The 24,277-nt window shown below is 38.0% G+C and overlaps 1 protein-coding gene across 6 annotated transcripts in view; it reads left to right on the forward strand.

Moving 5' to 3' along the window:
• vipr2 (vasoactive intestinal peptide receptor 2) overlaps positions 1-24,277 on the forward strand; it is an 89,479-nt gene that overhangs the window by 17,569 nt on the left and 47,633 nt on the right. For all 6 annotated transcript variants that reach the window (XM_047368526.1, XM_047368522.1, XM_047368523.1 and 3 more), the window contains exon 4: positions 19,407-19,512. In XM_047368526.1, the coding sequence (XP_047224482.1) occupies positions 19,407-19,512 (106 nt within the window). The remainder of the gene's footprint in view (positions 1-19,406; positions 19,513-24,277) is intronic.

A 24,277-nucleotide genomic window follows, 5' to 3' on the forward strand; every position in this document is an offset into this window, starting at 1 on the left:
GTCTTCATAGTATGGAGTCTGTTTAATCTTCTCTGTTTGGCTGCACATGGGTTAGGGTTAGGGTTAGGGGGGCACATTTGATTTTACCTTCAAGATTTTAGTTATGAAGGCTTTAAAATTCTGCAATAGCATTGATGATTCTAATAAAACTATCTACCTATGAAACCTTGTAAACTTTTCTGTCTTAGCACACTTCAGTATGACCCATCCGGTGTCTGTTAAAGGCCCTCCTGATGTGTCTCGGAAAAGCAGCGTGCAAACAACTAGGCATGCCTGCCACCGTTTGCAGTTTCCAAACATGAAGTTTTCAAATTCAAATCCTCAATGTTACACATGGAGAAAAGCCGTGATTGTTTCAATTATTTCCAAGGTGTAGGGAGATTCACATAGATATATTTGGCTGGACTCATTTGAGGAAATTCTATATATTTAATTTAAAGTTAAAGTCTTGAAATGTAAATAAATAAATAATTTTTGAACACTTAATTTTTCCATACTTTTCCATACAAAATCAAAAAATCAAAGTTTGTTATTTTCCAGGCACACAAAAAACCTCTATCCACACAGTTTATTTGATTCATAGCAAAAAATATAAAATGCACCTGAAACAAAATTTCTCTAAGGCAACATTTCATAAGGCTGCTTTGAGTTTGCACGACACTTGGTAAAGAACCAAGACACTGCTCTAATTTTCCCAAGTTAGAAATCTTTACGAGCTGCTTGAGGTCCATTATGTTTGCTTTCACTTCATACTTAATAAATTGGAATATTATTGAAGTGTTTATTTATTCCAGTAACTCAAGTTACTCAGTGAAACACACAATATAAATTAATTAAACAGAGATGGATATTTTCAAGCCTTTATTTCTGTTAATTATGAGGATCTTTTGCATACAGCTAATGAAAACACCACATTTAAGATTAGAATATTACATCAGACCAATAAAAACATTTTTAAAACTTCAAGGTTTTCAAAAGGTCCTGAAAAAACAATAAAAAATCTGAAAAACAAATCTCATCAGAACACATATGAAATATTATTGAATATGACTGTATTTTGGACAGAGATTGTGATATGTTTGTATAACATGAAATAGTAGTATAGGTTGGTTATCATACCTTTTCAACAAACCAAAAGACTGCTTGCAGAATATTGTCACAAGTTCACATGAAACTACTACAGAGCCAAGATGAATAATGCCTGCTGATGCAAATTGTACACATGCCAAGGATCATGTTGCATGCACTTTACTGCCCTCTAGCTGTCAGAGGTATACCCAATTATGCTTTATTTTACAAATTTGCATTCTAAATACCTATATATCTATTGTATGTGGTACATTCAAATTAACAATTAAAAAACCGATTTTAAAATGGATTGATTTCTTCCTAGAGTTATTATGTCATGTCTCAATTAAACTGTATTTAATTAATTGGATGAGTATATCTGATTTTCAATATTGCATGGTCATTTGGTGCCTTTGCCTTGTAAAAACACTCAGAGATGTTTTTTTCAGAGGTTCTCTCCTCTCCTCCTTTTATAAAAGAACATCTTATCTATTTGGGAGGAACAGAATGTTGAAGGGAGCAGTAGAAGACTCCTGCATTCATACTTGCTACTGCATTTATAGCAAAAATGTAAAAACATCAACATTCACTTCAAATTTTGCAAGTAAAACTAATACATTTTTGAAATTCACAAAACAGTTCCCCAAATATGGCTGAAAACAGCTGTTAGATGATCTGAGGTCACTTTTAACCATCAACAAGATGTTCTACAGCTCTGGCAGCATATTTGACCACTCTTCCTGGCAGAATTAGTAGAGTCCATTTAGACTGGTTGGTTGCTTGGCTAAAAAGAGCTTACAGGAACAGTAGTCTGAGTCACTGTTGTTTACTTATGTAGTATTGAGTGGTTATCTGTATAAACCTTAGTTTATATGTTTCCATAAAGGGCCTAATAAGTGTGTATTAGGTGACGTGTTTACATTTCTTGGATCTTCATGTAGAAAATCAATCTGCAACCAACTAAAATGGTTGTGTAACACTCCAGCTCTGACCATCATCCCCAACATTACAGCAAACTCTAGCCACATACTCCTTTTGTTTTTAGTCTGTCTAGGTACGTGTCATTCCATACCATGATATTTTGTGTCTACCATGCAGTTTTTAGAATTATATTGGTGCCCTGCGATGGACAGGTGACCTGTCCAGGGTGTACCCCGCCTCTCGCCTATAGACTGCTGGAGATAGGCGCCAGCTCTTCCACAACCCAGTATGGAAGAAGCGCGTATAGAAAATAGATGGATGGATGGATGGATGGATGGAGTTATTTTGGTTTCATTAACTGGCAAATAAGAATCAGAACAAAAATAATGTCAAGAAAATATTTAACTGCAACAGTTGCAATGACGATATTGATTACTATTAATCCACTTTTTCTTGACACTTTTTCTGCTTTACTACTGCATAATGTCTCCACCACTCTCTGCGAACTTTAGTATCTTAGCCTCCAAATGTATACACCAGGTGTAAGGATTGAGAGCAGTTAGAGTCCATCCAAATGGCAAAATACAATAAACATATACAGAGCATGAATGCATAACGCTTGCCACTTGAAATGTCTTATCAAAATTGCATCCATGAAGTTGTGATATTGCACAAACAGGTTCTGCATTAGCGATTGTGATTCACTATTTGGAGGAGCTCTAGTGTAATACAAAGCTGTCAGAAAATAATAAACAAAAAAAAAGATTAATGACATTAGATCATTTTAATGTAAATAACCTACGTACGCAAGAACAAAATGGTTTGCCAACAGGTATGAAATGGAAGCAGGAAGGGATGGGCAGCGTAAAAAGATAGATCACAAGTTGGGTCTAATCTGGCACATTTACTCAGAGCCAGAACCGGTCCATGACAGAACAACTCTCTGAAATTGAAGTGTTTTTGTAAAACAATAAAACTTTGATTAAAGCGTGATTAAAAAACTGAAATTCAAACCACCACTTTCAAAGAAAATACTTTGGTCCATTTTCATAAACAGGTATGGAACAAACGCAAGTCTCATTTACAGTAAGTACCACCCAAGGTCTGTGTTGGAGTTGCATGTTTGGTTAAATGTTTGTTTTACCTCCAGAGACGTGAAACTCTTCTTTACCCGCTATTGAGATGAACTGGATTGTGTTTAAAGTCAACTTTATACATGATCAATAATTTGAGTTCGTCCATTTACAGGATTAGATCTGCATAAGCAGGATGAAGCCTATGTTTTAGTCAATTAAATAAAAAGCAAATTCATCTTTATGCTTATGTAGGAAGAGCAGAGGAACAGAAAAATGTAATTTTGCCGTGATGACGCTGATGACTGAATTCTCTGAGTAACCTTGCAACCCTGCAGCAGATGGTGAACTCAGGGTGGGGTTAACCTTCCGGGCCCCGTCAGAGGTCAACAGTCATTTTTGTGTATGTTTGTTTATTTATATCGTTTTAGATTTGGGCCAGTTCTGGCCTGAGGGTCACAATAGCTGGCCTGTTTCACTATAGGCCCACCTGAAGGGAGAGACTGCAGCATTTTCTCTCAAAATCGCTACCAGTGAACTCTGACCAGACTAAAATTAAATAAGCCCGGGTTAAAAAGAATGTTACACACTGTGCAGTATAAAGACTTCTCATCGACTTCTTATCAACTTAAACTTCCCAAACATACAGGGTATCTGAATCATCTGTGCCTCTGGCTGCTGTGAGATGAAAGAAATCTGGAAGATCTGAACAATCAGGCACACTGAGCTCTGCCTCCTAACATTCTTCAAACAGAGTAGCTGATAAAAACTGTCAACATGCTTCAGGGCTCTGCTGTACAAATACAATTGCCTTTTTTTATTCATGTCTGATGCAGCACTGACACATGAGGCTGTTTGAATAGACTCTTAGCCAGCATGAAAAGCAGGATTTGTTGTTCATAAGAACAGAAGAGAGATTGTTTGTTATCCCTCAAAGGCAGGATCAATATTAGCTTTTAACTGGAGCTTATGGGTCAACGTTTTCATCACCATAATTACAAGTGTTGAGGATCCTGCGACAATGTGAAGTCTTAAAAGTATTAGTTTTCTGGGTCTCACTTTAGATCACAAAACATAAATTTAGGATTTTGAGATCATCTTCTGAAAATTGTTTTTGATACTGATGGTGGTCAATATCAAAGTTTGCCTTAATTGTAACAAGAATGGACATATTTTTCATGACCTTTAAGTTTGTCTCACTTTTATTTAGCCAGGTAAAGCATGTTAAAAACTGAATTTTATAAATTTTTTGTTTTGTCTAAATTTATGCTAAAATAACATGTTTTTGTTGACTTCTTTGCACCTTTTCACTTCAAATTGTTCAAATGTAAGGAATTCTTGCTTTTTATGTTTCTGTTTAACATACTATTGTTTGTTTAAATGGAAAAACTGTACTATGCAACAGTTTGGGTTGGAACTATCTAACTCACAGTGTTTTGAGAAGCAATGTTTTTCTACCTTTCTTTAAGTTATTATCTAGCAAATGGATATGAGCAGAACATTACTTCCTTCTTATCAGAATATGTAATATGAGGATTTTATGAAATTGCTGAGCTATTTCAAATGAACTCTTTTCAGTAAGTCAGTCCCGAGCTAAACCAAGGCTTGTGCTGGCTCTAGTACAACACAAAAAGAACCACCTAAAGGCAGACAGCAACCTTAGAGCCACATCATCACATCATTTAAAACATCTCTTCTTTCAGTCCTCTTTTTGTTTTATTCTGAGTTTCTGTTGAGGATCAGAGCAAGGAGACACTTTATCCACATTAAACACTGTTTTGTATCTCAGTATCCTTGCAAACACATGTTTAATTCATGAATGCTGCTTTAAACATCCTTTTTTGTGAATACTCTTTCCTGACCGGACTTTCCGATCTCTAATATTTAGCTGAAACCTGCTTTGTAAACAGGGCTTAGACACACAGTGAGTCCAGTGGGATTTATGAACACTACCTGAAGATACTAAAAGACCTTACAGCACTTATGACAAAATGACCAACAACGTTTTTGAAATCATCTGCAAATAGGGACTGTGAGTGCCACTATGTACACTGCTAACTCCAAAAGAATGACATTAAAACAAACCTTTATTTGGTCCAAATATTTGATCCAAAAAAGAGTTGGGACCAAGATAGAACCAGATTTATGGTACTGAAGACCCTGCAGAAACAGGAGTAACTGCTGCTAAGTACATCCTAATAGCAGTTTAGCACTGGAACCAGCCTAATAAAAGTTAATTAACAGAAGCTAAGAATCAACATAAAAAATGTATTGTTTGCAGAATTATGACACCTATTATCGTTATATCCTTCTTTCTCTGTGTTGGAAATAGGTGGTATATAAAAATGTTGTCTTTCTTTTCCTTATGAAATGCAGCCCAGATCGATTTAAACTCTTCAGCTGCATTTGTACGTGAATGAAAGCTGTTTAAGGTGTTTAAAATAGCCACTTCTTTCCTCGTATACATTCAGTGAGAAATAAATCCTCCAGTGCAGTAAAAAGAGAAGAAAAAACCCCCATAATTTTCCAAAAAAGTATTTCTCATTTCAGACGTTTCCAAAATCCTTTCTCTCAATAAACTGTGTGACAGTAAGAAAACGATGTATCTGTGCAGCTACTGATTCCTAGACAGATGAACATCTGAATCCTTTGTGCTGCGTTTTATATATATATAGCCCCTCCTATCGGTTTAGTTCATAGTTCATATATTTAAATTTATGGTTCTGAACAACTATAAAGAAATGACTCATATTCATTAACTTCAACCAACAAATCAGATTTATTCTTACTTAGGAACATGAACAAGAAAACATTCTGATGGTAAAACCCTAGTCTCTAACAAAAATGTGGTGCAGCAGACACACTATAGGCGAAGGAACAGAGGCAGAGCGTACTGGACTGGATCTCATCTTTGTCTGAGATGAAGATCTTAAATTCAGGAAGAAGTCTGACAACATTGGGTTTCCCTTCATGTTTGCTACAAGCACACATTGTGACGGCGTCTTTGTAAAGTTTGCAGGCAGTTGCATCCTCTTTTTCACCCTTATTAAACCAGAAAACAAAAATATTAGTCACGCCAAAAATTGTTTCACATAGGTTGTTTATTTATTGTTATTTTTCTGTCCTTTATTTCGTGTTGCTACAGCAATGAAAAGAATAACCTTGTTTTGGGTTTTTTGGCATTCTGCTAATTGCACCCACCTGTTTTCCATATAGTTCTGTTCATCTCTGTTGTATTTCAGACCATGTTTTTTGTTCCCTCATTGTCGGGTCGTCTGTTGTATCATCATAGCAGTCCCTGTTGTCATTCCTGTTTCCTCAGTTTTCCTTTGAGTCTCTGTGTTCATCTTTCTTCAATAGATGCATCCGCCCACCATGCGCCTGCCGATGTCCTGTTGCCGCTTTCGTTTTTCGCCACCGCAAACCGTAGTTGGATTAATAATCAAAAAAATGAAGTTTTTTAAAATGCCCTAAGATTGCTTTCATACATTAAAACATTACATACAACAAGCCTTTCCAAACTGTATTGTCTGTATGCTTAAAGGTATCAAATTACTCCCAATAGGGTTGTTCAGTTGACTGCATGCACATCATCAAACAGCTTCCATCCTGGGTTTAACAGAGAGACATTAACTTCTATATTCCAATGCGCAATAAAACCTTACACCATGAATGATTTGGTTTATTCCACTTTAGAGGTTTTCTATTGGTAACTGAACACTTTTTGCTATTCACTGCTACTGTTTTCCATGGGAAGAAACCGGGTTTCAGAAGGTTTTTGATAGTGATAATTTTGTTTTCTGTGAGATCAGTTTTTTTTTGTTTTTTTTCAAGAAGTAACTTTAAAAACATGGCGTCAAAAGTGCTGTGCATCTGTTGCTACTTCTTGGACAGCCTTCAGAGTTCATTTGTCTTATAATTAGTCCATAACTCATTCTGAAGGTTTATGCACCAAATGTCACTTCAGAGGCTTTGCAGGCCTATTTTTTTCTGGAGCTGCTTGTTGCTCAGGTAACTTCTGCTGCAATGCCTACTTCAATAAAATAGGAGCTGGGCCAGCCTTTACCCACCGAAACTCATGTAATGGATGCCAGTAATTGTTGTGCATCACTGTTGATTTAACCTCCAGTGCAAAGTCTTATAAGAATGGAGAAAATAAGCCTGATTTGCTAGCATTTGTAAAGCTAATAGGAAAAAACTGGGCATGTAAGATTTTCTTATGAAATGAAGGATGAAGACCCTGTATGGAAACATGGCAAATCTTTTTTTTGCATTTTTTGTTTTTATTAAATGTTTGAAATAATTTTTGCTTTTTGGTAGCATAAAACTGCTGTATTATTGAGCATGAGACAAACTTAATAGGATAAATAAAGATGATGCATCTGTTGCTGACAAGCTCTTTATTTTTGTATTTTTCAAAAGTCCTTGTAACTAATATTGAACTGGTTGAGTCCTACTATAGTGCTGTTAAGTCTCAAATCCAGGCTCAGTTCGCTGTTTGGCAGCTGAAACCAAAGTAATCTTCACTTTGAATTGTGGCTTTATGCATGAACACAGGGTAGAATGAGTAAACAGACATAAGGGTCTATTAAAAGTCAATTGCAAATGAGGTCTCAAGATAATGAGATTATTAGCTAACATGAGATTATTAGTGACATATGGCAGATCTTTTAATTATTACTAACTAAATTAAATTGAAATTTTAAACACTATGACCATACAAATGTGGACTTTTTTTGCAGCAGCATTAGTGTCCTTTATTTTCACTTTTTTTTTTCAAAAGTGAGCTGACAGGAAAGGAGGTGGAGAGAGGAGGAAGACATACGGCACATGTCAAGAAACCGGGACTTAAACCGATGGCCATGTCAAGGACGTTCTGCTCGTCTGTCAGACAAAGATAGGCAGAGAAAATACAAATGCAGTTTTTAAATGATGATTTCATTTAGTAAGTGAGACAGCTATCCAAACCAACCTGGCTCTATGTTAAAAAGTGATTATATCTAAACCTAATTACTACTTGCGTCACCCTTTGTGGCAACAATTGCTGTCAAACATTTATGATGACTGGTAATATTTTACAACCCTGTGGAGGAAGTTTGGCCCACTCTTTTTTGCACAATTGTTTTCATTTAGCCACATTGCAGGGTTTGTTTATGCCGATGCCATAACAGGTCAAATAGGATGAAGTCTGAACTTTGGCTAGGTCACTCAAAACAGTTTTATTTTTATTTATTTTTTTGCCACTCGTGAGAAGGTTCACCACTGTTCTATGTTTTCTTCATTTGTTGATAATGGCTCTCACTGTGGTTCACATCAAAGCCTTAGAGAAATGGCTTTGTAGCCCTGTCCAAAGTGACAGCTGTCAATGACTTGGTGTGGTGCATTGTTTTTAAGATCTTTTAGCCTACTTCGTGTTGTCAGATGAGATTTCTTAATGTTATACTTCTGGCACTAGTCAGGCCTTGGTGTGGCTGGTGAAACTGATGTAAAGAATAGGTTTTTCACATAATTTTTCACCTTAACTAATGAAATCATGGCTGATCACAACTGCAGTACATTAAAAATGTCCTTTGCCATTCCTTCCTAACTACAAAAACCATCAAATATTAATTGAGCTTTGTCCATTCGACAATATATTTGAGGCTTTTTAATATATTTTATTTAATTGCAGGGATACTGCTCATCAGTATTCAGAGTAAAATTGACAATATATTTTTAAAAACTGTCTGGACAACCCATCCTTTGAGATAAATATGTATTTTTAACTAGCCGAACAGCCCCAGGCTTACCAAGCCAGTCTATGACAAACACTCTGCTCAGGAACGATGCTGTCTCCTCACACTCAGCTGTGGCCCAGGTGTGGGAACGAGGAGCTGCATAGACCTACCTCTTGAAAGAGAAAAATGTAAAAAAAAAAACAAATGGCAGAGTAAATGGAGATGAGATTGTTGAAAGGACTGAGAGAGCCATGTTGGCAGAAGCCACTAAAGCACTGTCTGACAGGAACAGATTTCAGATCCCAGCCACGTATTACATTTTCCTCCACACTCACCTTGAATGCTTGAATCCTTGATATGAACAACGGATTGTTTGGCGTCTGCCATGAACTTCTGGTTCTGTCTGCTTAATATCCAGTTTGTTTAGCGTTTCCCCAACAGCTAAATCACAGCTGGAAATGTGTGTGGTTGTGCTCTTCAGCTTCTGCTTCATCTGGTGTTTAGTGAGGAAACAGATGGACAGCACCACAATAAAGATCCATTATGGCTGAAACTTTAACAAGCAGACAAAGATATGCTGCCTGCATGTTTGATTGACAGATGACCTTTCAGATCGTCAGTGCAGAGACATCACAGCTGAGAGCCTCAGCGTGAGCTAATGTATATTAGCAGAAAGGCCCAGCATAGCAGTAATATTACCTGATGTTGGTGTTTGGGAGCACAAGGACAGCAATGACCACTTTTAGGATTCAGCATCCTAAACATCTGTTGAATTTGTTTTGCTTCTCTGCTCACAGCTGCGCCTGACTTCAAAAATAAAGTCACCAGGTTGCACTCCGATGAAAGTATGTAACATATTAATCTTTCTCTATCACCTATACAGTACTTTGCATACGTCTGCACACCCTTCAAACCTTTGTTTTGTCGCATCACAACCGGAAACCTCAATGTATTTTGGGGGGCTTTTATGTGATAGAGTGTTAGAACTATGAATCTGAGAATATTATTTAATATTAATATTTTATCAAATAATATTTCGGTCTGTTAAGGGTTGTCCTGTGAATACCAGCCCAGTAAGGCGATGGTATTAGGACAAAATAGAAAGGTGTGAGACGAGCTCTGACATTATTGAACAGCATAAACTCTGCACACACATGGAATGAATTCACACAATTTCTTAAAATACAAGAATTTATTAACAAAAATAAGTCAACTCAAAGTCAAACATATTTCAATTAACAAACTCTTTACTATGCTAAAACAATCCAACTAACTACCAAGCAGAATTAAAGAATAATAAAGGCTAATGGACTATGTACAATATAAACAAGTTGATTAAAGATGATTGGAAATTATGACCAAAAGAGTGATGCAACATTACCATGCAATGTTCATGTTTGAGAACCAAGGATTATCTTGAATCTGGAAATGAAGTTAAGTTAGTCTTTGAACTAACTTAGACAATAACTGGCATACCTTTAAACAACCATTCACAATGCAAGATCAGATATATTATTTTAATAAAATAATGTTTTAAATAATGATCTGCTGAATAAAACCAACCTTCTGGATGACCATTTCTCAACAGTGTCTCATTAGCTGCCTTTATTTATTAAAATAATATTGGAAGAAATATTATTAAGGGAATATTTTGGAAAGAGCCAAATCTTTCTGGAGAAATGATGCTTAATGGTGTTTACTTAGTTATCAAATTTAGTAAAATGATGTTAGGGACACATTATTTACTGGATTGAAACTTAAACCTTTCTGGGTAAATATTATTTAGCAGCAAGCACATGTCCTTAGCTGTTAGCAGTTAAGCTAACAAAGAAGCAGGTAGCTTAGCACCAGAAAAAAACACATACCTTTAAAATACCTCGGTTAATATAAGGGTTAAAATGCATAAGCGCGGACGGCGCGTTATGATCAATGTTCTGTTTAAAATCACCCTTTAAATAAAGTTTGTCTTAACTTTAAAAACATACAAAGAACACAAACCGGGCACGTGTGCTGCAGATAGCCTGCTGAACCGTGGTAAGGAATGTTGTCCAAAAGACGAAGTTTGAAGAAGGTATCCACAGTGAACAAAGGGTTAGCTTCCCGCTAACCTCCAGCTGTGGATGAAGAACGGCTCGTTGTCCACCAACGCCACTGCACGGTGATGGGGTCTCTGTTGTCTTCCTTCCAGACTGAGAGACCTCTCCGCTCGGCTTCATAGAGACTGTGCGTCTCTGTAGGAAACGTCTCTGGGACAATTTGCTTCACAGGCCTCAGAGGAAAAAGTAAGCAACTCTTACACCTTAACTTCCCCGTTCATGAATGAAAATACCGGATACACAGACAGTATTTCATTCGTACTTATCTTTACATATGATCGATGATCGTATGACATCCTTGGATCCAGTTGAAGAGTTTATGTCTGTTTGCCAGCAAAGTGGGACCGGTCAGGCCTCCCCTGACCGGTCCCACTAGAGGCCGTGTGGAAAGAGATCGGCTTGTTGGAGAGGGGGTGCTCTTATTCAGACAGAGGCATCATGGGAAGTCCGCTGTTACCCCCGATTCCTAAGTTGTGCTGAAAGTAGGTTAATGCAATTTATTTTGAAAAGTTCCAGAAGAGTTCGTACCGGAGTTTAATGTTGAAATCCATGACTGTGGGTCCCAACGGAGCAACACAAAGTAGTGAGTTATTATATTAAAATGTAGGGAAGGTCATATATAGTTTTTAAAATATTTTGGATACAAAAAATTTTTTTTTCCAGCTCATTCATTTTAATAGCCTAAATAATTGGACTCTATTTCATGCACTGGATTTTAAGTTTAATTTAATTTCAGTATAAATGCAGCTGTTCAATGAAGGCCTCATGGGTTTGTTTAGAGAACATTAGTGAACAAACAGCATTATGAAGGCCAACTAACATCTCAGGCCAGAGAGTTGTGGAGCAGTTTAAACAATATCCTAAGCTTTGAACATCTCAAAGAGCACAGTTCAATCCATCAGATGAAAATGGCAAGAGACAAAACACCTGAAAATTCACCCAGATCGAATAAGTTTTAAAAGATTTATTATAAATATACAGCTGATGGGAGTCTGGACCCCACCAGAAACTCTGCATAGAAACAGCAAGGGTTAGTGGCTTTAATGAAGTCAGAGAGTTTGCAGAGAGTGAAACAAAAAGCTGCCAATCTTTTCAGGATTACTATGAGGGCTTCAATCTGAGTAGGATGCCCCTCCAGGCTTTTGTTCCTTGTGAGGTGGTAAATGAAGGTGATTGTCTCTGTATCCAAACAACTCTTCTCGTCACAACAGGTAACAGGGAAATGGAGTCTAAGGCAGGCCAGGTTTGGTGCAGAAACTTAGCAGATCCAACAGTAACAAATCCAGAATCCAGAGGGTTAGTAGGGAGACGGGCAAAGTTCATGCACAAAAAGGCAGAGAACCGACAACGTATCTAAAGGTTTGGCCAGGCCATGTGGTCAGGGTGTAGAAACAGGGTTGATGTCCAGAGATCAGAAGCTTGGTAGAAGTCAGATGAGAGCAAGGCAAAACAGGAGAAACCAGGGCACGGAAACGGGGTGATCGAATGAGGGCAAAGAAGAAACATCGATCATCTACTGCCAGGGGCTTTTGATAATCTAGCACACAAGCAGTGACTGGAGAGAGCGTTACTAGTGCAGAGCACAGGCGGGTGAAATAATGTTGAATGCAGCAGTGGAGAATGGAGAACATCTATATTTATGACAAGTATGGACAACTGGAAACTACCAAGACATGGCAGCCCACAAAACGTGATAGGCAAGGAGAGCATCACTGAGGCAGCCAAGAGGCCTATGTTAACTTTGGAGGAGCTGGACCTGTCGGCCTCCATGAAAAGCCTGTGTGTGGCAGATGTGTGTGCACATCAAGCTGAACCCACCATATCCACAGTGAAACACAGAGGTGGTAGCATCATGCTGTGGGACTGTAAAACATGGAGGTTCACCTTCCAGCAGGACAACAATGCTAAGAATGCACCCAGAGCTGTAATGGAATGGTTTAGATCACACCACGTGTTGTGAAAGTTTGAATTTATCGTCAAAGTTTTCTTGCAGGCTTCTCAACTTGTTTTCTCCCCTATCTGCTGTTTCTGTTTGCCAAGTCTAGTGGAGCTCAGTTTGTGGTTGGAGTATGCTGCTGCACAGTGGATGCAGAACCTGATGTGCAAGTACAAATCAGGATTAGCTTCCTTTTTTAAGAATTCACTGTGGTGTTGTTAAAGATATTTGTGTGAGCATGATTGTTTTTTGTTAGTTTTTTTGCCCCGGGACAAGTCACTTGGAGCGCTGAATAGTTCAAACTGCGCAGGCCCTCTTATCATTTGATTTGGAGGTAGGCACTCTGCAACTCAACAGGAAAGAAAGACTGACAGATTTAGCTTTTGAACATGACATGACGATATTTGAGAAGTTTGTAACCTTTAATAAACCTTCTGCTGAACCATGCAGATATAAAAAATGAAACTCTATGGTAACTCAGATAATCAGGGGATCCAATCTCCTTTATGGAAATCGGAGAACCAATCAAGACAGATGGTCAGAAAAAAGTCAGTCCTTTCAACAAATGGCAGCCTGGTGGGAGAGTTGCCAAATTCAGAATGACTCATAGACCACCCAACTTAAATCTCCTGTTCTGATGAAAAAAAGTTGCAACTTTTCATCCACAGAAAGATCATAATATCAGACTGTCAGCATCCACATAAAAAATAAATTCAGGCTTTTAGTCATCTAGCTTGAAGAGTTTTCTGACACTTTAGTCCTCTTCTTATTCAGTTGCCTTCAGCCCGTCCTCTCTGGTTTGACGTGAGGCTGCTGAGGACCTTTGAGCACGTTCTTTCAAAAGCTGAATCATAATCTGTTCTTCCATCTTGCATAAATAGTAATTGGTGGTTGATGCATGAAATTGCAGTCAGGCTGCCACATGTGCATGTGTGCACGCTGTGGGAGAGCTGTCTGGATACTGGTCAATCTCAGCTCATGCGAGGGGGATAAAGAGCTGCAGTTGGTCTGGGGGGATTTGACTGAGCCATGGGTATGACATGGAAAGCTGTTTCATAAATGGTTGATCCAACTATTGGCAGGATAAACTGTAGATTTAACACACAGTGGGGATAGGGCATTCTTCACTCTGGGGTGAATCTGCATTTAAGCAATTTTGAGCAGAGGTTTATTAAACCTATAGAAAAACAACATGCGCTTTACAGAACATTTGTACAAGCAGTCTGTATATTACTATCGTATTACTACTTCATGTAGCATAGAAGAGCTAAACATTTGTACATTGCTCATTATTTTATTGCAGTCTTGGCAGGGAAAAAGATGTTTCTGAGAATCAAGTTCCATATGGTTATTGACCTATAAAAGAGGCACATTTTCAATTTAAAAGACAATCAAATTTGCTTTCTTTCAATCTTTAGATCTAGTTGGCCTTGAAGAAGTACTCACAACCCATGAATCCTTCCAGATTTTGTCGTATAAAAACAGCAAACAATATGTATTTTGTTGGGATCTGATATGAGAGCATCACAAAGAGTATCACTGTAACAGTTCTGTCTTGATATTGGACCCCACAATGCAGACGAGCAGGCAGCATGATTTTAAGTGAAAAAAAAAAGGTTTAATTATGAAAACTCATACTTAGCAGGAGGCAGGAACTAAACAAACGAACAGGCATGGCAAGATCGCAGACGGCATGGGCGGAGGTGCAGCGAGCCTGGCAGACAGTGCTGTGGCAGACGAAGATGCGGGCTCACTTGCTGCAGCCCTCACGTATGCTGGCTGGGAAACCACCTCCAGAACCGCTGCACGTCGGCGTTTCTTGCGGCGGGAGGAGGACGTGGGCCTCACTGCCGGACCAGAGTGCACAACCAGGGGAGGAGGCGGAGAACGGCAACGAAGGGGACCTGTCCCCGGATCTGGAATCGCCAACCTGGTTCCATCATAAGCGGCACTGACAGCCCCGCAGAACGGCGTAACGACTTCTCCGCCTCCCGAGACAGGAAAGTAAGGAGGTCAATGGAGCTAGCCTGATGCCTTGTTTGGCGGAAACATACTGTCACGGTTCTGTCTTGATATTGGACCCCACAATGCAGACAAGCAGGCAGCATGATTTTAAGTGAAAAAAAAAAAAAAGGTTTAATTACGAAAACTCACACTTAGCAGGAGGCAGGAACTAAACAAACGGACAGGCATGGCAAGATCAAAAAGACAAGACTTGGTTTTAGAACAAGACATGAGCATGAGAATGAAAGATGTTTCCGCGATGACTAACTGAACAGGTGTGTATAAATGGAGCATGGTACAGGTGGAGCAAGGAGACAGATTAACTTGGACAGGTGAACCGAATAAACTTAATTGACAGACAGAACAAAACGTGGCTGCGGCAAAAACAGAGACTCTAATAAACAAACTAGAAAAACATGAAGCTAAAGCATAACCAGATCCGAAAACCAAACTTGACAAAACATGAACAAGACGACAAAACTAAAGCATGACCAGGAAAATAACAGAAACATGATTCAAAATCTAAGAAGAATAATAACAAAAGAACGAGTCAAAACCGTAACTGAAAAACATAAGAAGAAACCCGAAACCAAAAACCAAACAACCCTACATCTTGACAATCACAGATTATAATTGTGAAGAGAAAGGAAAATGATACATAGTGTTCAAAATGTTTTACCAATAAAGATCTGAAAAATGTGTCATGCATTTGTCTGTTTGTCAGCATGATCCACTGTTGTTTGTGTTTTAGGTATTTCTGGATTAGTTCCACACCTTTGTTCTTTATTGTAATTAGGTTTTGGCCTGTTTAGCTCATTTTTATGTTTAGTCTTCAATTTATTTCTGATTTTCTGTTTGTGCATTTAGTCTATTGTCTACGTTAGTGTTAAACGTGTTTCCTTTTGTGTCTTACTTCAGCTCCTTTAGTGCTTCCCTCCCTAAGATTTTTACTCATTCTTCTTTGCAGAAAAGCTAAAGTATAGTCTGACTGGATTGAGAATGTTTTTGTACTGCAATTTTCAAGTCTTGGCACAGATTCTTATTTGGACTAATACGATGACATCTGAACCATTCCATGTAGCTCAGGCTCTCTGTTTAGATCTTTTTCTTGCTGGAATATGAACTTCCACCCCAGACTCAAGTCTTTTGACGCTTCTAACAGCATTTCTTCCATAATTCCTTCTTTATTTACTTCCAGCCTGTCACATCAACTTTGACCAGATCCACTGATCCCACTAAAGAAATGCATCACCATAGCATAATGCTGCCATCACAGCATTTTGCCAATGCGTAGTGTTGGTTACATTTTGGTCTTACCAAATCAGAGCAGCTTCTTTACGAGTTAGCTGTGTCCACTCCATGGCTTGTGGCAAACTGGACTTCTCATGTCTTTCTTACCATTCTGCCATGAGGCCAAATTTGTGGATTGCATGACACATTGCATGTTTTCCATCCAACATCTATATCCACTAGTTCTTGCAGGGCTGGGGGGTGCTGGTGCCCATCTCCTGTGGTCAATCGGCAAGAGGAGAGACACACCCTGAACAGCTCGCAGTCCATCAGAGCTTGAAGATTTTCTGTCAACAGATTCCCCCTATCTGAGCGCAGCTCCTCCAGAGTTACCATGGGACTTCTGGCTGCTTCTCTTATTAATGCTCTCCTTGCCCAGCCTTTCAGTTTAGGTGGACGGCCATGTCTAGGCTTGTAGCTGTGTCATGACCTTTCCAGTTTAGACCTATGGACTAAACAGAGCTCTCTGAGAAATGTCAAAAGCTTGGGATATTGTTTTATGATGTAACTCTGCTTTAAACTTTTCCACAACTTTCTACCTAACCTGTCTGCTGTTTTTCTTTGTCTTAATGATGATGCTGGTTCACTTATGTTCTCTCACGAACTTCTGAGGCCTTTTCAGAAAAGCTGGATTTACAGAGATTACCTTATATACAGATGGACTCAGATGGACTAATTGGTGGCTCTGGATATATTTAGGAGTATCAGAGTAAAGGGGATGTGTGCAAGTGTACCATAAATGATTTTCCTATGTGTTAACGTATTACATAACAGACTGATAATGAAACTTTTATAGGTGTAACATGATAAAATGTGGAAGACGTTCTATACATGAAGCTACAGTTGGTCTAGCATTCTCTGCCAAAAGATTCCCTTCTGAAAAATCCCTAAGACCTTTCTCATTGTGTTTAACAGCTCAGTTCTAGCTTTTATCATCTTCTGACTGGAGCAGGGCAGGTGCTGTTTGAGTTCTGATTTTATTTCATAAAAACAGCAGTGTTCACTCAGGAGAAATACCAGAACTCAGTCAGCGTCATTTCTAGGAAGGATAAGGAGAAGTCCTGCGGTAGATTTAGGGGGTGTTCCCCTTCAGCTTGGTACGTCCTATTTTTAGCACATCCTCTGCAATTTATGTCACTGCCGAACTGATGAAAGAATCAGTTCAGAACAGTTTATTTAAAATCTATTTTCAAAAATATTTACATTAAATAAATACAAAATATAATCCTGAATTTAAGGCCCTTTAGAACTGACCCTTAAAGTCAAACGGTTGTTTGAAGTCTTCATCTTAAATTAAATGCAACATCCACAAATCTGAACAGTTCAGTGACAAGATAAATCTGCTCAGTAGATTAACTTCGGATCATTTCATGGAACTAATAAGAGACAGTAGTCATCCTCTTCAAGGAAAGACTGCAGGGATTGTAGAGATTAGAAAATAATCCTTTTCAGAAGAATTGATCCCACTGAAAGCGATTAAACCGTACAGGTTGTTTCTCCTATCATTGCCAGAGACTTAAGAAGATTTCTTCATGTAAGAACGGTGGTTTAACAAATCTGCATCCTTTTCATGAGTCCGGAGTTAATCTGGAATCAGATCAGGATGTATTTACATTCATGAACACATTTATACATAGTGATGAGATATTTGTTACTAGATAGATGTTACTGAACGCCACAGTATCTTGTTTAAAAGTGGACTTGATCAAAACAAATGATCTTTAGCCTCTAGCTTTATGCAAGCAAGAAAAAAGGAAGTAGAAGGTTACTCTAAGCGGTTAGAAACTTCAAACGTATGTATACATCTTTTTGTATTAGGTTTAAATAACTTTCTGTCATAGTTTTTGTTATTGCTCTGACCCACATGCAGAATAACACTCAGGAGATAGATAGTGAGTTTAAATGATTTTCACAGGAGTGAAATGGGTTTGAGATCCTCAACCGGTAAATCTCCAACTGCACAGAAGATAGGGAGCGGGTAAGACCAGAGGAAATAAACAGTTATTGTAAAGTCAGTTTGTCTCTATGCTTACTGGGGGGAGGAAGATGGACCGCCAGAGGGTTGAGAGATGCGGGGTCTGAGAGCACAACGCAGGAGCAGTTCTGCGAAGGTAGATCCTTAGGAGTTCTGATCCAGGACTGTGTGATGAGAGTGGATTGATGGTGTGGAGCACAGGTTGGAGGTACTTGCGTGAGAGTTGGTTGGAGGGTGGACAGGGTTCGGTTATGATTTAATCCGGATGGTTGAAGAGCCAGGAAGCTGCCAGCTAGAACTTGATCCAGAGGAAATAACTGGAGACGTGAATCCTTGGTCAGAAAACACTCTTTAAGAAGAATATGGAAACCAGCTTGAACTCAACCAGGTATGGAAACAATCTGAGGACACACTTAAATTACTCAGAGTTCAGGAAGAAACAAGAAAGCAAAACTAGAGCTACCATTTGATGAGAGTCTGTTACCACTGGTGGCTAATACTCAGGCATCAAAGTGCTGGCAGCTTCCAGTCTAAATACACCTCCAGGTTAGTCAATGCGAAGCACCTGTCTCCTCTGCCTCTGTGAACTCCAACACCATCTAGTGACCAAGCAGAGTAAAAAGCAGGCAAACACAAACACACAGTAAACTCACAGACCCTGACACTTTCTCCATCAATTTGCTACATAACAAAAAATTGACAAAATAATGGACAAAATTGCTCTTTTTAAAGGGACTCCTGTGTGTCTGCGTTGCCAAAGACAGGTGTTTCTTTTCCCTGTAACTTCATTTGAGCAAAAAATCAATAATCATTTAAAACTTTATATAACACTTTTCACACTAAAGCAATGCAAAGTGCTTTAAAGAAGAAACAAAAAACACAAAGCAGATCAGATAACATTTTAAAATTATTAAAATCTATATCTTGAAAGAAGAGAGCATTTTTTCTTAGAAATCCATAAATACTCTATGTAGGAAAAAAAACTTTATTTAGTTTTGTGAAAAAAGCCTGTTATTCTTATTTTTTTAATGAATTTAATTTGATTTTTATTTTCACACAACCAACATGAAATGGTTGTCAATAATGCTAAATCAGTTCTTGGTGCTTACATATAATGTTGTATGTAAAATGAAAAAAAAAAAAAAAAAAACTCCTGTGAGGATATTTATGTCTTTTCTGGCCTCAGGTATTACGTTACTCTGCGGGTACCACAGACACCCTCCCTTAAGCCTGAACGTATTTGGGATAATTCCTTGGTTGTTTTTAGAGGTAAAACCTTTGGCAGCTTTTGATCATACACTGAATTCTTGCGTTTATTCCACGCAGGTTGTTGCCCGACATCCAACGTGTAACTTCCTGCTGGAGGTGGAGAAAGATCAGCTAGACTGTGTGAGGAGGCTGAAGGAAGAGGAGGCTGCCAGCAACACTAAAGGTCAGCATCTCTTACAAACATCAACATCAGAATGGCTCTGTTAATTAGCTGAATTAAATTGAAAATAAGACCAACTCCCCAGCTCCAGCAACTGCACCTGTTTGATATGTTAAAGTAAGTAAATCTTCACCATAGAATATAATGTCATTATTTAATGCTATTATTCAATTCAAATTCCAAATTTGCATAGCAAACCTGTTTGTAATTTTCATAGCAGTTTTGCATATGTGAGCGAAATATTGCATCTCTATGCTCATGCCTTTTTATGACAATCAGAGTAGACTCTGTAGAGCTTAGGGTTTAGGTTTGTGAGTTACACAGACAGACATTAAACATACATTGAACCTCAATCAATAATAAAGTTAAAAAATTAAGCTAAAAGTACCTGTTAACAGTAGCTGCAGTAAACAGTTCATCACAATGCAAACAAATGTGAAAATGAGCAGGAAATAAGTAAGTAAAACAATACAAATGAAGTGCAAATGACAAAAAGGATCACATATGTAAGCAGAAATTGTCATTTTGTTTAATGACCCTTGTCTCCCCTGCCATGACTAGGAGCTGTTATACAGTCTGATAGCCAGGGGGTGAAAGGAGTTTTTAAGTCAATTGGTAGAGCTGGGCAGGGAAAGCAGTCTGCCACTGAACACACACCTCCACCTGATGAAGGTATTGTAGTTTCCATTGATAGTACAGACCTGCGTAGCAGGAACTTCAGCTCTCATTTACATTCAGGCTAAAATTATCTTTAAAAGAGGAAACATAAAAAAAATGTACATGCTGAAAAACCTGTTTTTCATGTTCTTGCTGTCTGTTTGTACATCTAGAGTTTCCTGATCAGTGCTGCTGTTTAATCTGGCGGTTTAATCTATTTCCTGCTGATGAAAAAGAAAAACTGCAGAAGTTCAGATCAGGTCTTCATTTAGCAATTTCATAGACAGAAAATAGATTACAAGCAAATACCTGAACTAACCTAGATTAGAGCTGCATGAGATTTCCTCTATGGTTGCCCAAATTTGGAGCAATGCTAATTATGTTTCTGCAGCCAAACACTATCAGCACAGGACCATGCACAGGATGCAGGACAAGCTGTGGAAAGGGTGATCAGATGCTCCTCGGTGGGTGTTTTTGCATTGATCATGAGTTCCAAGATGTTTGGAAAGAATCAACATAAGTAGGAAGCAATAAACAAACCAGTCTGAGCAATATGATATACTAATATAGACTAGACTGTACATCACTAAACATCCTGGAGGAAAACTAAACTTTTTATCATTTCAGCTAATTACTGAGATGTTTTCTGCAAATCACTAAAACCCTTGCTAAGCATTATTAAAACAGGGTTTGCATAAACTTTGGATCTTAGAAAATATCAAATGAAAGTAAAGAAAAGAAAGTTACTTATAATTTGGTATTTTCTTGTCTTTTTTGAGACAGAAAACCTAACTTTGTACAGTCTTAAGGAAAGGTAACACTTAAAGAGAGCCAAAAGCTGGTGTTTCAGCTACAGAAATCTTGATAATTATACATAATTTGTATATAAAATATGCTCATTTAAGACTATTAGTATGAGACCAGTTGCAGCCCCAGTAAGGAAAAAAAAAAACATTAGCCATGAGGTCAACTTTTGCACTCTAAACCATACAGGAGGAAGTCATTTGATCAGTTTAAATTGAAGTTTAATTCAAACATGTATACTATTTTAAACCTTGTTGTTCAATGAACATGAATCACTCTTTTGTTTAACAAGTATGAGCTGAATTATTTTTCTCTTTGTGAGACTTTGTAATAGTGGACATATTGACAAAATATAAAAAGTGAATTAAGAATGGCTTTTTAGTGACAAAACTAATTCTATACATGTAAAACAGCCAAACACTCTGTGAAACTGCCAGAAAATTTAATGAGAAGATTTATTGTTACAAAATAAAAGTTGCATATAATAAGGTGCATACAGCACCTTTCATAAGTCAACACAATTTCTTTATTTTATTTATTTATTGTTCAAGAATAGTCTGAACTAAAATAGTTCTCCAGGTTTTCTGCCTTTTGCAAGGTTTTCTTTGGATATGGCTGTTTTTCTGGTTATTTGTCAGCCAGTACCTGGTCATTTTGTTAAAATCTGGAAACATCCTACTACAGCCATCATATCGAGCCTTAAATTTAATTTAAAAAGTTTGGAGGAAGTGACTGATTTGAAAAGTCTTGCGTTAGGTTTGCAAAGAAACAGAGACATGTCTGCAAGCCTGCTCTTCCATTGAATAGAAGGTTTAGCGTGGAAGAAGCTTTTCATTTCTGCTGGTTTCTTTTAGTCCCTCATTTGGTAGGAAGCTACAGGAATAACTGCTTATATGGCATAATCGGAGAGTAGTAGGAGAAAATAGCAGAGTGAGGGAATGCGGTCAGTATGTATTCCAGCAGCCTAAGCCTATACTAGAGTAAGTACATATATAGCTCACAATAACCTAAGCCACTCTAACTATAAGCTTTATCAAAAACGAAGGTTTTAGGTCTAGTCTTAAAAGTAGACAGGATGTCTGGCTCACGGACTAAAACTGGGAGCTGCTTTCACAAGAGAGTAGCCTGATAACTAAAGGATGTGCCTCCATTTCTACTTTTAGAAACTGTAGGAACCACCAGTAAACCTGCAGTCAGTGACAAAGTGCTCTGAAACAACCAGGGGTCTCATTTATAAAACATTGTGGAACCATACTGCAAGCATACGTATGCCCGCAACCTGAAAATAGCGTACGACAAAAAACTATCCCTTGCTGTCTAAACTTTTTCAAGGTGGAATTGCACTGAACCCTGTGGTACTCCATAACGAACTCTGCTGTGGGAAGAATATTTCTCATTTGCACACACTGTACCGACATGTTAAAAACATTTGGACTTGGAAGTAAAAATAGCTTAAAGATTGCCCGCAAAAATACATATTGAAAGAAGGTTTAGAGTACAGTTGTGCAAGAAATCCGTTTGTTAAATTGACTTCTTACATTTGCCGTTTTTATGAGTTGTTGCATAAAACCTTAGGTCTCGACCCTGATGTGTTTCTCTGAAAGGATGGATCACTTAGATGGAGGGGTTTTTTCATGCACCGCTGATTTTGGTTTGGTGTTCGAGCTGTTTTACCCCCGGGATAAGTGCACTTACACTCTATCCTCTATCCTCCCCTTTTGTCCTCTCTTAGCCTCTATGATGTAGCTGCTCCTTCACTATTTCTACTTTCACATTTCCCCCATTTAGCTACTTACTTTTTCTCTCAATTTGGTGCTATAAAAATCTTGAAGATGATGGAATCTAAATTTAGTTTTTTCCACTTAGTGAAACATTTATATTTTTAGCAGTCACAAAGAGAATAGCCTTCTGCTGCTGCATTAGACGTCCACAGGGATCTGTTGTGTGGTCAGAAGTGGTAGGCTGGAACAAATGAGCCTGTGTCTTGAACTTCTTGAGGTATAGTGTAATATCTACACAACAAAGTCATCATGAGAGCCAATCAGCCAGAGGGTAAATGCAGAATAAGCATAGAAATATGAAGAAAAGAGACAAGCCAAAAACTAACCAGACAGAGACAAAACAATTATTAAAATATAAATTTAACAATGTAGAAAACGAAGGAGTTAAATGCTGGTAAAGTTAAAAGTCTCAATCTGCAATAGGGACACAACAAGTTGCTCAACAAAACACCAGAGTTGGGTGTTTTTCAGCTTAATAGCTGATCTGAAATTTCAACATTATTTTTAACAATGAGATGATGTGATCTGCTACCCGCCAATTCACTATAAATGCAGAGCCAATTCATTCATTAATACCAATAATGTCCTGTCTTTCATGTAAAAGATGTTTTTAACTAAATAGGACACCGCAAACGTTGCTTTCCTTTTATTTTATGGCACCAATTGCCTTTATCTCTCAGTATACGGACAGGAAATGGGCAGAGAGAACAGGGGGGAAGACATGCATCAAAGGTCCCAAGGTCTGGAATTGAGCCACAGACAGCTGTGTTGAGGACTCATAGCTTCTGTATATTGTAGTGGTCACGTTCCCGAACAAAGCAGAAATAAATACAGAATTAGGAAAACCTGGAATAAAAACACATATTTCGCATTATTTTTAATGGTTAGAGCAAATTTGGAATCTGTCAAAACCTGAATCCCACTATTAAAAAAGCAGAAACTAAAAAGATCTCAGATATTTTTGTGTTTTTGTTCAAAGCCTTTCCAGTTTCAGCCATTTTGACCTCTCTCCCAGCAGCAAAACATTCTGATCCAAAGTAAGCTGAGAGTGCTTCTAGGTTCTAACTGGGAAACAGACAATAATCCAGGACTAAAAAAGATCCAGATATTAGTTTTAGATTTTACCCACGGTGATCCTCGTTTTATACTCTGGACATCTTTAAAAAGGCACCAATAATAGCCAACAACAACAAAATCATATTTATGGAGGCCATTTGAGAGTCCCTGGAGTAATCCGGAAAAATATTAGCAGGTCTAAGGGAATGTGAAGAGTGATCAAATTGTCTGTGTGAACGTACGCTGCTCAGGTTATTCTAATGAAGAATTGTGATTGTTTTTGCTAACACCGATTACTTTAATAAGCAAGTTTTATTGTTGAGAAGCATGGTGTTCAGTCATTTTCTACCGCTTATTCCATAGTGGGTCTTTGAAGGTCCGAAAACAAATATTAGTGTGTCATTTTAAAATGTGGAAAATTAAATAAACTTTCTCCAGCCAATACTTATGGAACAAAAACTTAAGGCACA

This window comes from Girardinichthys multiradiatus, chromosome 6, assembly GCF_021462225.1.
Source record: "Girardinichthys multiradiatus isolate DD_20200921_A chromosome 6, DD_fGirMul_XY1, whole genome shotgun sequence".
In the NCBI taxonomy this organism is placed as follows: Eukaryota; Metazoa; Chordata; class Actinopteri; order Cyprinodontiformes; family Goodeidae; genus Girardinichthys; species Girardinichthys multiradiatus.